This window comes from Pezoporus wallicus, unplaced genomic scaffold (genome assembly GCF_028554395.1).
Source record: "Pezoporus wallicus isolate ANWC-B61680 ecotype Strahan unplaced genomic scaffold, APGP_CSIRO_Pwel_v1 contig_4710, whole genome shotgun sequence".
Classification (NCBI taxonomy): Eukaryota; Metazoa; Chordata; class Aves; order Psittaciformes; family Psittacidae; genus Pezoporus; species Pezoporus wallicus.
In genome coordinates, this window is record NW_026640647.1 from 4849553 (window position 1) to 4867368 (window position 17816).

General features: G+C 38.5%; 1 protein-coding gene across 1 annotated transcript; it reads right to left on the minus strand.

Annotated features, from left to right (window-relative positions):
• Positions 1–5136: 5136 nt before the first annotated feature.
• On the minus strand, positions 5137–17815 carry KCTD18 (potassium channel tetramerization domain containing 18). The gene is given in 10 exon segments (XM_057419968.1): positions 5137–5411; positions 5414–5690; positions 5692–5788; positions 5790–5906; positions 7598–7700; positions 8169–8263; positions 9376–9569; positions 10478–10689; positions 11823–12020; positions 17637–17815. Coding segments are annotated over 9 exon segments (1290 nt in total). The 5' UTR covers positions 11980–12020; positions 17637–17815; the 3' UTR covers positions 5137–5373.
• Between the last annotated feature and the right edge of the window lies 1 nt (position 17816).

Genomic DNA, 17816 nt, shown 5'->3' on the forward strand with positions numbered 1-17816 from the left:
TTTGGTGTTTGCTGCTTTGCAGTGTCTAACCTTTGTGATCTCATTCAAACGGTATTTGATTAATACAACTGGTATCAGTGAGAGGCTTTCAGATGAGTTTGGATTAAGACCAGGCTTTTGCTTTTAGCTACATTCTAGTACCTCAAGTGCATGGAACAGAACCCTCACATGAGAGCCGCTCCATCCTGGACATACTTCTAATACAAGTTATTATTTAACACAGTAAGGTGCCAGAATCCAGACCTGGCATTAAGTGAACTAGTGGCCTGAGTGTCAGAATGAGAAAGGTGTAAAAGGTCAGTAGGACGGATCTCCCACTTAAGTCAGTAAGAGTGGGACACTTGTGGACCATGGCAGAGGGTTGGAAGAACATGATGTTTAAGGTCCTTTCCAACCCAAACCATTCTGTGATCTTTAAAAGTTTATTCCTGGGTTATTGTCTGCATAATTTCTGTTAGCTGACTGCATGCTTCCTTAGGACTGACTGGTTTATTTGTCCTCTGTGGCCTGTGAAAAACGGTCTCAAAGTGTAGCGTGAGGCATATTCCTTATCCGGGCTTATTAATTTATTATTTTTATTTCTCTTGATATGTATATACAGTTTTCCACCTGATCCTAAAAGGCAAATATCTCATCTTCATCTGGAAGACTGGTGAAAGAAAAATAAACATGCATAGGTAAACACTGGCTTTCTTAGCATTGTAAGCACTGCTTCTGTCCCAGTTGATTACCTACCCTGCTTTAAAGCTGAATGTTTTGAGTACATGGAACTGAAATTCCAGAATCTGTGTGATGCACACCCATCAGATAGGCAGCTTTTCAAAATCTATCTTCTGCCTTCAGTTTGACCTGTAACCTCACTTTAAGAGATGTAATCATAATGTCTATACAGATATTACACAGGAATTTTATTACATTGTCCTTGCATAATTTGTGAAATCTGTCTCTTCTTCTAACCCCTCCTAAGATAAGATAATCTAATGTATAAATAATGATGCTTACTCCTTCCTTAATATCTTCTCCAAATGACAGGATTATTGAAAGTTATTTTATTCCATAAATCAGCTTCTCACAAGCAGGCTTCTGCCAGTAAATAAAATCTGTAACATTAGTCATAGCACAACAGGACCACCTTGCACTCTTCAGTCCCAGCTAGCCTTTGATGTACTGGAGGCTCAGTATGTGACAGACCCAGGACTAACAGGTGAGAGAGAGCATTTTCCTTCAGGCTGTGATACAAACACACTTTGTTTTGAGAGATACAAGTGTAGGTTTGAGTGGGCTGGGGAGCAGGCTGGTTCTGGGAACACTGTAATCCTTGCACCTCAAGTGTGGGTTAGTATCACAGTATATGTTTTAACAGCATTCCATGGCTGTGCCCTGAAGTGTAGCTGTGTCAGAATGGCATCTCTTCATTTTCCATTTCTTGTGTCTCTGTATGCTTGGAATGAGATCTGCCAGTTTCCAGGAGGTTTATTTTACTGTTCACAATACTTCTAATTAATCGGATGCTCTTGGGCCCATCTTCAGTAGAACTCTCTATCTCCCAATTACACAGCTAGCTACATGTGATACTGCTTTTAACACAAGGATTTGTGCAGGGGTCAGTGAGGGAATTAAGGGCAGGTCAAGGCTTGACTTTCAAGCCAGCCGTCTTTTAAAACAAGATCCTCAATTTGCAAAGCAAATGCAGCTGTTTGGCATCACTCAAACACAAACACTGGAATTCTCACTGCACTTTGTATGCTCTTTCAAAAGTGGAAACACACCTTAAAGAGTAGTATTTTAAAGCAGATCTGTTTATCTTCTGTGTAAGATTAAACTCAGAGTAAGAGCAGAACTCAGCAAACTGAGGGACCCGATATACAGTTGGAAAATCAGAAAAAATAAGGTAACATAAACAGCCATTTGGAAAAGATAGGTTATTTAGGCATGTTTGGGAAAAAAGACAAAAAAGAGGTATCACACAGTGTGTTTGAAAATGTGACTCTGAAAGAGAACCTTGTAATTCTGGAAGAGAAACGTTATCTTGTAGTGCTTTAATGGACACTCTTGTTGTAGGGGAGAACCTGGGCTGAGCTTGTACAAGAGGCAGTTCTTACTGTGAGTAATGACTGGGCTGCATCAAGATTTTCTGACATCCTTCCTGTTCATGTACTTGTGACTACAGCAGAGGCACCGCAGGATCCAGAGGTCTCAAGTTCCAGTACCACTACCAATTACCCACGTGAGGGTAGGATAGAAACTTTCTGGAAATTTGAGACAGTACAGCTGTTCTATTATGGAAAACTACTAAAACTGAACTAAAATGATCATGTATGTTGTACCAGAGACTAGAATGAGTGAAGGTATATGTATGTATGTGTGTAGGAAGGGGGAAACTTTGAAAAGGGCCAAATTCTGATCCAAACTCTGGGTACACTACACAGCTGATTATGTGAGGCATGAATTTGAAAAGTAATTTTCAGCCAAGAATGATCAATTCTGGTATGAACAGCCGGATTTTTTTTGGCATGAAGAAAATTCTGTAAGAAGAGATACCCAAAAAGCTCAGAAAGCAGCAAAGGTCTGTAGCATTGGCCTTACTGTTTGTACTGCTTAACATCTTCTATTAAAAGCTGTTGCCCAAATGAATCTAGGGTTTTGTGGGGATTTATTATCACAGAGTGTTTACACGGTTTTACCACACATTGACTCTGTAACTGCAGGTAAAGAACAGGCAGCTTCACTCCCAAGTTTCTGATGGCACAACTGGCCTCCTGTTTCTGTCATGTGAGAATTTGTCCTTCATGGATTGGGAAGAAGTAGATGAAATCTGCTTACTCCTGGGTAACGTCAGTATTTCTTTTTAGCCATAGTAAGATTTGAATTACGTGTTTATTATCTAAGTGATTTAATGTAATTCTATTTTACTTCCACATTTTAAAAGGCTTTGGGTAGATAAGGGCAAAGCTGTTTTTATAGTGAAAGTCACTACAAAGGTTAATGCTGCTCAACTGTCATAAAACTGTTTCGTATCAGTCCATCAGTTAAGAGAAACTTGGCAAGATGCACAGGTATAAAAAACACACTGAAAGGGCCTACTCTGATCTGAGTTACAAGGTCATGTTTGCACCTCATCCAATTAAAAATAAGGAAGTAAAATCAAGTCTCTCAAAAAGTAATCTTGCTCTGCTTCCCCACCGCAGCCACTTTCCTGTTTCATCTATTGAAAGTCAAGTGAGTTTTTTCTTTGCTTTTTTTTCTCTCTTTCAAACATAAGCCAGTATGTCTAGGATAATGAGAAGACTCATTAAAGCAATTCTAATCAAATGATGCAAATGTTACCGAAAAAATACTCTGCTACCAGAATAATTAAATAACCACTGGGCTAGTGCAAACTCGGGAAGTCCTGTAGGATTAGTCTCAAAGCTTTTTTGTCTTGTACACATGCAAAATTCCATACTTTTTGCGAGATGTAGCATGATACTGGCTTTGATGATCTTTGTGAGCTTTAGTGCTGGTTGAACCCAGTGATCTTACGGGTCTTGTCCAACCTACGTGATTCAATAATTCTGTGTTTATAGAAGCCTTCTAAATTCATCAAAAGTTGAAGAGGAGGGAGATCTGCTTAAGGAAGCATTGTAGAAAAGAGTTAAAGATGCATGGTATAGTGCTCAGCTATTCAATAAGTAGTGAAGTGGAAGTCCCACAAAAGGTATTAAAAACTGCTTTTTGATCAGATTATTATGAAAAACAAGTATCACAAACTTGACATCAGTGATGAACTGCATGCTCAAAGAATAGGACATTACATTATGTTAGTATCTTTCCATAATTTTTGCCTTGTCCTTCAGTGAAACCTTATTTTGTTGGGATAGGAAGAGCCTTGAGATTGGTGCTCATTAGGTTTATTTTATAAGAAAAAAGCACTAGCTTAAAGATTCTAAAGGTAAGCTGGTCTCCAGTATACACACTGATAGCAGAAAAGCACAATGCTGTGCACCTTTGCAGTGACTTCTCTTTATGACAAAGCGTCTCCTTAAATCTATGTTAGTACATAAAAGTTTGGTACTTTTACTTTTGCAAATGATGTTTCAAGTCCTTGTGGTTAGGACAAAAGCCTGAAAATGGCTTCAAAATGATCTAGAAAATAAAATGTTTAAAGAATTCTTCTGTAACTGTACTAGTCTCAGGAATGTTAAGAATGTGGCATTTTGGCAATGTCATAGGACTTCTCAGTGTGCAGGGACAGCTGTATTTACTGGGCTGGAAAAGCAAATGCAGTAGCAAAACCAACAAAAAACACGAGCACCCAGCTGTAAGTGAGGAGGGGCGCAAAACAAAGCCAAGGTTTCTTTCACAATTTAAACAACTAAAAGGGCTTTTTAAAATCATCAAGCTGAATTCAGTTTTCCTCTGCTGATAGACACATACAGCAACTCTTCAGTGTCATTACTCAGAATTCACCCTGGCACCAGGTGGTCTCCTCTGTTTTTCTCTGGGGGAAGGAGGGGTTCTTCTTCAAAGCAGGGCACCTCTATTAATGGCTTTGCTGCACAGAAGTGGAGGTTGTCCCCTCCTCATTTGAAAGGACAGGGGAAGGCCAGCTGTAACTCAGACCCGTGAGCTTCCCTGCAGCTGCAGAAAACACACCCCGCACTGGTGCAATATAAAATGTGAAGGCTGCACCAGCTGCCTGCAGCAGCCTCAGCCCAGTAGCAGATCATACCACATCGGGACAGTAGCACGTGTATGCCTCAGGTTCATGGGAAAAAATGTCTTGTTGCTCCCTAGGCATGCTTCTTACCTGCCTGAATTTTCTCATGGAACACAAGCCAAGGCGGTCCCTTTCATTGCTGTTAATAATACTGTGACTTATCCTTGTGGAAAATACCAGCAAACGCATTCAATTTCTGGAATCTTCCCAGTACTCAGTATGTTGCACACTTGTGGCAAACTTGTTCCTAATGAAAGCTATTGTTACCTATTTTTCCCCACTTTAAAGATACAAATTAAGGAAATCGACTCAATGTTAACTGTGGTTGAAGTTAATAAAGAGATCTTTTATGCTGTGCAAATACACTCTTCAGAAGGTCAGTTGTACTAGTACAACCTAACAAATACAAATGTGAGATACTGAAACATACGACTGCACTGTGTTTGAGAGGGTTTTTAATCCATTTTAATTCCTCCAACATCTAGAATATATTTAGAAGTAAAGCAGAAAATACACTTCAGTGCTCACTTAAAAGAGTTTCTTCCTATGCTTCTCACAAATTTTTTCATCACAGTTTTCTAGCAAATCTTTGAATAAATAACCACATGAGTTGATGATGATCCTCTTTGACCAGATAATGCAAAGCTATCCAGTCTATCAGGCTGAGTCAAACATTATCCATCCACTTTATCATGCTTAGGCTTAACACTCTTGCTAATACAGCTGGTTCGTTCATGTCTGGTACCATAGAAGTAGTAGGAGTTTCAACAGCAGCACCGTCCTGTTTGCTTGTTTCACTGGATATAGAAGAAGATGTCTGAGATGGTGTCCCAAGAAAAAGGGGAGGTCGCTTCAGCTTTACTACACAGTTGCTTAGGGGCTTCTTAGACATTGCGATCTTGAATGTTGCTTGATGTGGTGTCCCATTGTCAGCACTCTGCCTTCTGCAGGGTGCCTGGGAATTGCTGGGCACTGCTGGGCACGTTGTGGAATACAGTTTCAGAAGCTACTCTGTGCAGTGCCACATTTTCAGTGTTGGGTCTTTTCAGAGTCACTGCAGAACACGAAACATGGCAAGCAGCTGCCTTATGAGGCTGAATTCTTGACTTTGATATGGGTACTTGTTGAGGGACCTGAGAATCTAATTGGCTTGGGCCCCACTTTACATGGTGAATAGCCTTCCTCTTCAGTAAAGTTGATTAATCGTCTGTAAAACAAAGAACTTCAGTGAAAGAAACTAATTATGTACAGAAATTATTCTTTTATAACACTGCTATTAGACAGCCAAATGCAACAGCCATCCACAAACCTGAAGTGCTTTTAATTTCTGCATGTTATGGTATCATTTATGGTTCCTAACTGTTCATCGCTGCAATCAGTGATGAATACTACCATGATAAGTAATGTTACTTATGTAATATTTACCAGTATAAGTAATATTACACACTAAAAACTGCGAGAGATACAGTGCACAAACAGCTGAGTGAAAATCAATGAGAAAAAGTTGGAAGAGTTAAGAGAAAGAAAAGACTAAAAAGCTACAGATTCCATCAGATACAAAGTCCACTAAATACTGGTCTGATGTGGTGTAAGTTATCTACAAAAATGTAAGACCCACTTGCACATAAAGACAAGATGTAGCATTCCACATTATGCAGTTTGAGAAAAAGACAAGATGTAGCATTCCACATTATGTAGTTTGAGAAAATAAGAAAGATATTTCTGCTTTCTCCCTCCCCCATTTCTTTTCAATGCAAATGATTATGGATAATCCTTCAAGAGAAAATGTTCATATACAAAACAAAGCACCTACATAAGAAAGCCTATGGAGTCTCATGGCAACTCTAATTGGCAGCAGTTTTTAAAGTATTACATATACGCTGTTTCTCAGTGTTGGCAAAGAAGATACCTAGAAGATTTTAATTCCTCATGGAAATAATAAATGATGCCACAGAAATTCAGGTCATGCTAAAACAGCTGAACCGGATGTTAGAAAATCTGAAACCCAACGAAACAAAAACTAGACCAGGCCAGGTCAGAGGGATGATCAGTAAATACCAATAATTTTTTGAGAGATGAAGAAGAAGCGGGGAAGGAAAGAACATGGAGGCCAATTTAAATGCAAATGCATTTAAAAATAAAACAAAAGCTTTCAAACTGCGGCTCTGTTGATGGCTCCTACGTGGGGGAAAGCTACTAAAGCCCTGAAGTAGAAGAAAGAACATGTTTCAATCGGATCATATCTAGATTTTCAGCTGACAAAGAAAAGCTGTAATTTTAATTGACCTGATTGTTAGGAATGAAAAAACTTTTAGCTGGCAGGTCAGTACTGTAAACAGGCTATGAGCTGTGAGAGACACTGACAAACAGCTTAGAAGATACTCTACAAAAGTACTGATACTCTTCAGGGTACCTGCATTTTGGACTTTTAAAGATCTGTGAAATGTCACAGGGATTCATACAAAAGAATAAACAGTATCTGAGAGTAATATTTCTTCTTATTGCTCTTGCAAAACTGTTACTTGGTGACACTGTTCAAACAGAAAGCCTGCAAATACCCAAGTACTTATTACAAGGATTCTGGGGAGTTCTTCCTCAGAGCCACAAGATGAGAATGGATTCTCAATATCTGCACATTACAGACCAAAAGAACCACTAAAATGAAAAGGAAAGGTTAAACGTTCAAAGATTTTGTTCTCTAAGAGTAGCAATGAGGTACAGGTAAAACAGAATCAGTAACTAGGTTCATTTAGAGTATTCCAAGACACTGTATGGTCTCACCAGGACCACTGCTGCATGTCAGGAGTTTTAGCTGAAACCTAAATGCAGCATTTTGGGAGGGAAGAAATTGTGCTATATATCTGCTCTATTTTAAGCCACCTAGGCAAATCAGTGTACCTCTTACGAACTGGAGGCATATGATGCAAACTGGCTTCCAAAGGGCATTCTTCAAGAGTCCAACATTCTATCAGCTCCTGAGGTACTCTCCAGTAGCTGATACCTGCATTTTAAAGGGACATTCTATTGATTAGCTGAGGGAACATAGTGTTATCTGTACATACACCTGACTAAATGAACGTATGTATTTTATTACGTAGAATTTCAGCTTTGAATCTCTGCTGACACGAGTGTTATTTACAGCCAGTGTGGTTCCAGGGCTTCCACCAGAGTGCCCAATGCTAGCAGGCTATCACCCCTTGCATGTGGTAGCTCTTACTACATCTATTCATTCATGTAAACTCATTCAAGTCACCTTCTTGGAACAACCCTTAAGACCTTCTCCCCACTGTCCCCAAATAGCCACTACTACAGAATATTTTACAGCACGTCACTTACTGAATGAGTGAAAACATATGCAGAATCTTTATTACAGTAAATTGGCAAATATTTTTATCTTTATATAAAAAAGTAATACTACTGAAATAAAAAAATAAATAAATAAAAAAAAAAGAAATAAATAATACTCTACCTCTCCCATCCCAGGCACTGAAAGCATCCATCATCTTTCTTAAGTCAGGTACTGAATAATAGCTCCAGATGTATTGGATGTTATTTCCAGCTTCTCTAGAAATATTGTTTTACAGGTAATAGTGATGTGATAAATCTGGCTAAGTCCTTACAAATGTACACTGTTGAAATGCATTAAGTCTTTTTACCAAATCCTAACTATAGCAACTTAATAGTAAATATTTTGTAAAGTAAATGTTACTTAAGTTTCATTCATACAAAAGGTTCCAAACAGCCATCCTTCTATGATCTGTATGCCTCTAAACACTGCTAAAAATGGGTATTCATGAAAGAATAGATGTTCATAAAAGAATAATTACAAAATTAATGATGTAAAATTTATTCTTCTGCATCTCAATCATTTATTCAAAGGGAAAACACAGGAGGAGGACAGATACCTGATGTTATGTGTTCGCATACTCTTGGAATAAATATTTATGTTCCCAGCCTGAATTTAGGAAAATTTACATCTTAATTATAAAGATGAAACATCAAAAGCTCTACTGTAATCATACACAGATACACATAAAGATATACAGTGAAGCACACTAAGTGGGACTAAAAGAAAGGCAAACTGCTTCCAGACACTCGTAAGTACAGGTCTACCAATAACTTATAATTACTGTCATAAAAATACATTAATAGTGTAGTAGAAAGATACATGTTCTAGAAAGAATTATAACCATTTTCCTTCATCTTCAGTTCTTTTTGGTGTTAAATATTTCTTCCAGCTGCCTAAAAAGACCGTAAAATACTATTACATGAATCATGACCAACATTGTGAATATTTCTGCAACTTTTTCTGGATGGACATTCATTCACTGTATTTAGTGTAAATATCATCCTAAATTAGAAAGTAATTTTAAATGGTTGAGACATTTTAAAAAATAGCAAGTAAAACATAATGAGAACTTAGAGCAACAGCATGCTAGCCACCTTCTGTGGACTCTCAAATTCTTGTACTCCATGCTTAGTTGTTAATCTTTGTTTATTTGTTTAATGTGACCACTGTATTGGGCAGCTGTTTTCGAAGCTGGAAAGAATCTGATTCCTTTCACAGATTTATAGTACATTAATGCTGTATTATGCTACATATAATACTATTTAGATATTATGTGAGTGTTCATCCTCACTTCATACTGCTTTCATGTGTTTGACAGTCATCTTACCTTTTGTAAATGCTTTTATGATTAATTTTTGTTCCCAGCTCTGTATTAACTGCATCAGTCCCATCAGCTTTTGTGGCATACACACCAATAATTTTACTTTCACAGCTTGCTCCAGAAGTGTTGAGATAGTGCAGGACCCAAACTGTGGGCTTGGTACAAACCAAATCATAAGAGTCACAGAAATCTAACAAAGCCTGGGGAAGAAAAAAAAGAGAAAAAAGAAAATAAAAAATACCAAATATTAATAAGAATACAATGGTTTTAGTTGAATAAGCTTTCATATTTAAGTTTTCTTAACTGACTGGTGAAATCTGTGATGCAAATTAAGGAGGTGGTTTATCCAGAATAATGTCTGCAATATTTCTCATCTGATGTTACAGAGAATATTGTAAAACTAGGAGAAAGTCACAGAAATTAAAGGCATGGCAGATCCCTAATATGGAGAAAAACTTAAAGACCTGGAAGTATTTTATACTTTTCAAAAGGAAATGAGTAAGGGAGAATGTGAAATATGCGGAACAGTAGCTTACTAAGAGAACACAGATGACTGTCATGACTAACACAGACCTGGTAATATGAGTTAATTTCTGATCAGCAAATTAGAATTAGCTTTTAAGTTACAATACTTTAAAAACAGACAAACCCTAGGGTTTTAAATAATACATTCACTTATTTCTTGTTCTAAAAAAATGGCAAAGTACATTTGTATTCTGAGTTTCAGGATGAATTTGTAAAATTGAAAAAAGGCCAAACCCACAAACATCCTGAAGGGATCAAATCTAATCACAAGTAAAATTTGAAGGCATACAGGGAGCTAATGTTGTCCCTATTGCGCAAGTTCTCCAGCAGACTTGCAAGTAAACAGAGTCAATTTAAACTGTTGCTGTATTGCAATGGGAAAAGCTTAATTTAACATGTCCTTAACTACTGTGGCTGCATTATCAACTCTTAAGTTTCCTTAACCTAAACCTTTGAATTTACTGATGATTAAACATGGTAATTAAGAAGTGCTAACTTTCATATATTACAGTTTTAGTATCTGATGCTAATGAATGATGTGGATTAGAGAGCAGATCTTTAAAAATGTAAGAAATGTCAAGACCTTTTTAAGCTCCATATTTGACTTTAAAGAATATGTCTCCATTTCATTGGCCAAATGGTCAGACAGACTGTATGGGTAAGGGATGCCAAAATAATCTGCTTCCTCCTGCAGTGCAGTTCGAGTTTGTTCATCTTCAGGAATCCGAACTTCTCCATGCAGATAATCCAAAAGATATTTAAACAGTCTTCCATCTCGGTCAATTACACATGCTCCTGAAAACATAAATTATTTGAAATACTGCTTCCAGCAAGAGAAGCCGGACTACCAAATCATCAAGTAAAGCCTTTATATAAAGTTTCTGTACTAGTTTTACCTACTTAGGAGGAGTAAGTTTACTGTCTCTGTTCTTTTAAAACTACTATTTCATTTCCCTGGAATATTTGTTATTTGAAGATAAGATTCTCAGTGCAGTAAACATTTCTTTGGAATTTCGGTGAAATCACCGATCTGCATAGGACCATGCCAACATACAACCTCAGCTGTATTGCACTTCACTTAAAATGCTGAAATCTAATTCTGGATGCATTTCTAATTCTAACTGCAGATACATCTTTTCTTGCTATTGCAGAGTTTGGGTTTTTTCCCCAGTTTTGGATCTAGGCAACTAAGAGTGTTAAAATTAGCATCAGCTCCAGCACACATCTAGTCCAGCCTTCCCTGAATATTGCTCTTTTTCTCTCCTTTGCCTGCTAGGCTAAAGGACCACAATGGAAACTGACCAGACTACATGCAGCTGCATACAGTGGGCTGTTTACTGCAACTGAAAGATGGCAGCAAAACCCTGCCTAGAAAAATGTCAAACATTTCAGATATTTTAAACAGTCAAAAGCATACAACAAGGAATTACTGTATCTATCATATCTTTAAGCTGGACATATTTTGGCAGGATTTCCAAGTCACAAACAAGTGTGAAATTTGACCTATGAATAGTTTATTCAAGCTTTCCTATTAAGCCATGGTAGTGAAATATGCAATCTTTACCAGGTAAAGAAGTATTCTGAATCAACGATTGGACCCAAATCTCCTTATGTAATGAACAGAGCAAGGTGTCTCTGGAGAATATAGGGGTTCATAAACTTCAGTTTCATATTTTTACTGAAGAATGTTTGGTCTGGGTCAAGACACAGTAAGCACTGCACAAACATGAGTAGTGTTGTGAAATCCAGATTAATTACCCCTAAATCACGCACACTTAATCGTTTTACATCCTGGAATTAAAGAAGCCAACTGATGCTCAGCAGATTGAAAAAGAGATATACTGTAAAATGCAAAAGTATATACAAAAGCATGTATTTGCCACAGAGCTCCCTGATCAGAATCATATTTACAGCTTGAACATACTTACCTGACTCATCCACTTTTAGAGGAAAGCGTCCACTAAACATAGAAGCTAGCATTGAATCCTTAAAACGGCATAAAGACTCAAGCCTGGCTGTGTACAAACATCCCTGCACATTAAGTTGTAGAATACCCTGGCCATCTTCAGTCTTGTCCCCTTCCATTGCATTTGCAAATGATGATGCTAATTGTGAGCTATTCAAACCTGAAACAGATATAAACAGAAGAAAACCTAATGCCAGTTAAGACTGGAAGTGGATGAGCTCAGTTCTCAGATGTTTTTACGCAGCAATATAGTAAATCAGCTTTGAAAACCGTTCAGGAGATATATTGTTGTACATAGCCAAATATTCTACACCTTTACGATAAAAAACTATGGCATTTTAGGAAACACAAAAGTTGCTTCTGACACAACTATGTAAGCAGAATTTCATGGTGAGAACATGTGAGAAGAGCACTGGAGGGACATTCTGGGAAATCTTGCTTCGAGTATAGTTCACAGCACTGAACATGCAGTAATTCTGCACGAAAACCGACTTCTTTAAAGTCCAACCTTTAATTAGGGATGCTTTAACTAGTTGTTGAAGCTGTCACATCATTCATGCCACATTGCCAATAAATACTCGTGCCTGCCTTGAGCTCCCTGCAGAGGGGGCCCCTGTCAGGGCAGAAAAGGGTGGCACAAGAAGCAAAAGAAAGTTTTTTAAACTTTTTTTATTTTTTAAAGGTTTTTTGGGGAGGACGGGGGATGTTCTGGTTAGTTTGTGGGTTTGGTTTCTTTTTTTGGGGGGTGGGGTAGAGCACGCCCTTTAAGGGTTAATGACTTGCTACGCGGCTTCCGCCCGGGCATCTGCTTTGACCCGCGGCGCAATAGGCCGCTGGTGGGGCGCTTACCTACGCCACCTCTTCCCGCGGCCCGGCCGCCTTGCTGGGTCGCCTCCTCGGGCCTGGAGCGAGCGGGGCCCCCGTGGTTCCGCAAAATGGCGGCTGGGCGGTAGGAAGGGCCAGGCGGGAGCCGAGCGGGGAGAGGAGAAGAGAAGAGAGGGGCTTCCCTGCTCGCGGTCTGGCGGGTCAGCCGCCTCTAGGGGCGCCCACGGCCCCGCTGGCCCTGCCTCCCCCGCTTAGCTCGGAGGGGTCCCTCAGGCACGGCGTTGGTGTCCTGAGGCTGACCCATGTAAACTCGGCTATTCTGTAAGGTGGAAGCCTTTCCTATTAATCTTACTAATTTTTATTTATTACAAGTAAATGTTTACTCGGGTGGGTTTGACTCAGTTGTGTTTCCTGTAGTTTCAATAGTATCACAGCTTGAGCTGTTCTAACCCATAGTGTTCCCGTTTTACTTCAGAGGCCTCAAACCCTTTCTGGTTAGTTCGGGCTGCGACACCACCTTTGGCCCGAGGTGGAAGCCCAGATATGGGCGCAGGTTTCTCCTGTTCCTGTGCATCTCGAGTAGCAGCACTGAGATTGGGTGATTTCAGAAGGGTGATATGCTGGTACATGCTCCGAGTTAAGATGGAAAAGTCTGCTTTGGTTAAAATAGGCAGCAATGGCAGAAAAAAAGTAGCCTCAGGTCAGCTGGTGTTTTCTGCCCTGCTTTGACAAGACTGCTCGTCCCTTTGAGCAGAGTAACTTGCCATCTGTGTGCCAGTAGCAGTCTCTTTAGTTCTGATATATACAAGTGCAGGCATTGTAGCTTCTAATTTGCTTTCATGCTGCTTGCCTATGAAACCGGGCGGTTCTGCTGCAGACTTCCGTACGTTTTTCAGAGCAAATTTTATGCATTAGAACGGCACAGAAAAAGAGAGTCGAGGTGCTTCACCCCAATATAGCCGTTTCACAAAGACGTGCAGAAGCAGTGTCCCATTAAATTGTCTGTGTCTGACATATGGTTGGCTTGCTCACCAAAATGAAGGCACAAATAATGGAAAGGTAATGGAAATTAGATTCTCACTATGCTTTTGTCTCAGCCTCATTATGCCAAGTTTCTGTACAGGTGAGGCAGCTGTATTTCCCAAAAATAAATTTAAAAAAAAACCAACAAACTAACAAAAAGTTTGGAACATTATGTGTAATTCCTGCTTAACTTTGTAATCAGATAGAGAAAAATTTCTTTTTTGTCATAACATATCCCTGTGGATACAAATGCCAAATAACAAGTAGTTCCTGTAAGCTTTCTGGAAAGCATAGGCTATTATATGTTTAGAAGACACAGTAAGAAGTAACTAAATCCCAAATGTCAGCAATATATTTTAATTGCTATCCGAGGTCCAATAAAAATCCGGTTATTTAGCTGTACACTTTACATACAAGAAACGTACCTATATTAAATAGTTTATCTGTATTTACATAGCAAATTAGCTCAGTCATAGCTGTAATTCATGTTGATTTTCATCCTGTATTGTCCTGGGTTTTTACTCATTGACATTTTGTTACCACATTTAAGGTATTTAAAATTTCAACTGCAAGCTCATTTGCTACAGGGTCAAATTAAAGGATGAGTTAACAGTCACAGAACAGCTGCTGTTATAGCTGTGCAGCTTGCTGTATTCTGGTGTGTTACTACATTTTGATTTTTGAGAATACGTAAATATTTATAAGCTACTGTGGTTTCAGTTAATATTTAGGAGCATAGACTTGTAATTCAGACTTCAGTCAAGTGAAGGACATTGAAGGGAGAGCCATCTGAATCATACTGCATCTGGTATTATTTAGATGGCTCGTAAAAACAGAGAGGAGAATTTATCTTTGAAATTGTGTACTCTGAGTGATCACTTGCTACTTAGAACTCACTTTTTTATCTTAATGCTGATTTGCATTGGTATGGCAGTTAAAGCTACAGTAAATATATACTTCACTTTTTTAGCAACTAACCATGCTACAGTTGCAGAGCTTAAATGGCCTGCCACAAGCACCGTGGCTCTCCTGTGCTCTCTGAACAGTTCTTGGCTAAGAATGCACCCAGAAGCCAGGTCCTTAATGCTTAATATCTAATTAATTAAATAAACACACAAGTTACAAGATGCCACTGAATGTGATACAGACTGATAATTCATGGATGTTGGATTTACTATAACCTAAGTAAAAATAGGTATAATAGATATTTTTGTGGAATAATAGTGTCTGGTTTAGGTGTATCTTAGTAAGGATATAATGTCTGTTGTCCCTACTCTCTGTGAATAGTTCATAAACAGCAGTTGTCATGTTACCATATGCTGTAAGATTAACCTCCAAATTTTCTCATTGTAAAACATTCACTTAATGAAGTTGCAGCTTCCTGTGCTTGTTTTCTCCTTGTGTTAGTCAGTATATGTACACAAACAATGCAGTATGTTTTGGACCTCACATTTAACTATGTGAAATATCATTACTATTCAAGGTCAGTACAGCATGTATTTGGTATAGATGCATGTGGCATAACAAACCTGCATGAGCAAACTGCCTTTTCAGCTACATGTTCTTGGGAAGTGAACATGGTGACTTTGTTTTGTTTTTCACTAATTTCCAAAGGAAGCCAGGCTTACACACATCCTCTGTGTATTTGTGTTTCAATTTGCTAATTTCAGTCAGATCTTACAGAGGGGAAAAGGCATTAAGAAATGGATTTTCATTAAGCTTCTGCAAAAAAAGGGTGCGATTAGAGGAAGGTATGGTCTTAATACTATGCTTAAGGAAAAACTGTAGCACAAGCTCAAGTCTTGTTAGACATCAGAGAATCTGCAGAGGGAGGAGATGTTCTACATAATCTACACAGCAGTGCTTTAGTAATAACTCATGCTTTACTGGACCCTATGGAATTAATTCTTCCACCAAGATTCTTCTCAGAGATGGATTTGCAGGTATGTAGTAAGATACAATTTCAATACAACACTTCCCACATGGTTAGGGCTTCTGCAGCAGGTCTGCCTCTGCACGTCTTTCTTTGACTACATCTCATTTCTGTTTATTTTAATGACCAGTCATAGGATCCCAAATGCCCCAAAACCAGAATTCCGCTCTTAATACATGTTTAAGATTTACAGGCTGTGAAACTTGGCAGTGCTTTAAGCTCTTCCCCATTTTGAGCAGCTGGCAATTAACTAGAGATTTTTACATGTGAAATGTTACAGTATGGGAGTTCATCAGTGTAGTTTAAAGGAAAGTATGACCACAGGTGGAAACGCAGTAATTCACATTTTGCTTTAAATTTATTGCCCGCAGTAGTGACATAAACATTAAATGGAAGCAAATTGGCAATTGCCCCTGCAGGACTTGGGACTGTTGTAAAACTGGAGGAAATGAAAACTTATGATTGGCTCTGGAGGAAAACACTGCCTTCTGGAAAGAATAAGGAGGTAAAGCTTTATTTGATTGGTTTTCTATTTTTAAAGTTATGTAAGGTTATTTGCTCTTCTATTTGGCCAGACTTTTACAGTGGCTACAGTCTCTTCCAAGTTGCCTGGTAAGGGGAAATGTACCAAAGGCATATAAGGAGTGCTGGATCAAATCTGTTTTAAGGGGATTGCTTAGAAGTACAGGGTTTGCAGCTTCAGGGCTACACTGGGAAACCATGTCATGTATCATATAATTAAAGAATATATATTAAAGAATATATATAAAGAATATAAGAAAAGAGGGACTCTCCAGATGCTGTTTGTAGCAGATTGTGAAAATCGTAAGTTGATAAAGACACATTCTCAAGTAATGCCACTGATGCTTATGTATGCTTTCTTTGATTTACTTTATAGCATATTGTAATGTTAGCATGTGGAAAGGTAAGATTTTAATGATGGTTACTGCATTATGGAACATAATGCTTTATTTCAACGTTCCACATCTATAAATCATCAAGTAAATTAAAACTCTAATTCTCTTGAGATTTTCACAAACCCATTTACTATTAATTTGTGGATTTCTGGATCAATATTAAGAATTAATGTCCACCTGAGCTAATGGGAGGACTGGGCCACTGGAAATGAATGTATGTGAAGGGAGTGTTAAAGAGCAAAGGCCTTTGGGCTCAGAACACATTTTGAGGAAAGGCATTTTATTAGACTAAAATACTTCCTTGCAATTCCCAGTCCTAATATTACCTGAACCAAACTAAAAGTGGGTTTGCTCACATTCTAACATCGGAGACTCCTACCCTTACAAGTTGGTAAGTATGCAGGCAGCCTGCATACTTGCTATAATATATTGGTTTTTAAATTTAGTAAATTAAATTTAAAAAGTTGTTTTCATAACTGTCTTGATGTCTGTCTATTCATTTTTTGTCATTTCATCTATTACTAATAGCTAAAGATCAGCCAGAAGTTTTAACTTTCCACTGAGAAGGAATTACGTGGCTTTCTCCTTTTAACCTAAAGGAACTCTTTGAACGGAAAGCGTAGTACTGTCAAAATCTGACAAGTGGACTATCCGTAGTTCCCTACTCTCTTCATCACAGCATACTGAGATTGATGCTAAGTGTTTACACAATTAATACTTAGGGTTTTTTTTAACATTATTAATGGTTGCTATTTAAAATGGTTTTGCAAAGACACGCAGTTGAAGAGTTACACACATCCCACTCCTTTTTAAAAAACACTAAAAGAACTAGAACTGTGGATTAAAGGTTAGTAACTTAGCATATCCCATTTCTGACGAGAAATGACTGTAACCGCATGTATGTAAGAGTACCCATGAACTATTCTAACATGGGCGATTTTGCATGTACGCGACAAAACCACTACAGCACCTTTCCTGTTTTATCAGCAAAGCATCAGGAAAGGTGAATGCTGGTCGTGGTATAAATCCAGCTGTAGATACGGGCTGGGTTTGTATCCATCCTAGCTGTGTGTTTTACCTTCGAATTATGAAGCACAGTGTTACTGATTCTCGGGTAGTTTTGTCATCTTTTCCGGCTTTCCCGTGTTGTTTTATTAAGACGTTGCACGGTGGCTTAATTCTGAGCAACGCTCCATCCAACATGAAACGCGGGCACGGTCTGTTTGCAGGTGCAGGGCCGCGCTCTGTCCCCTGAGGC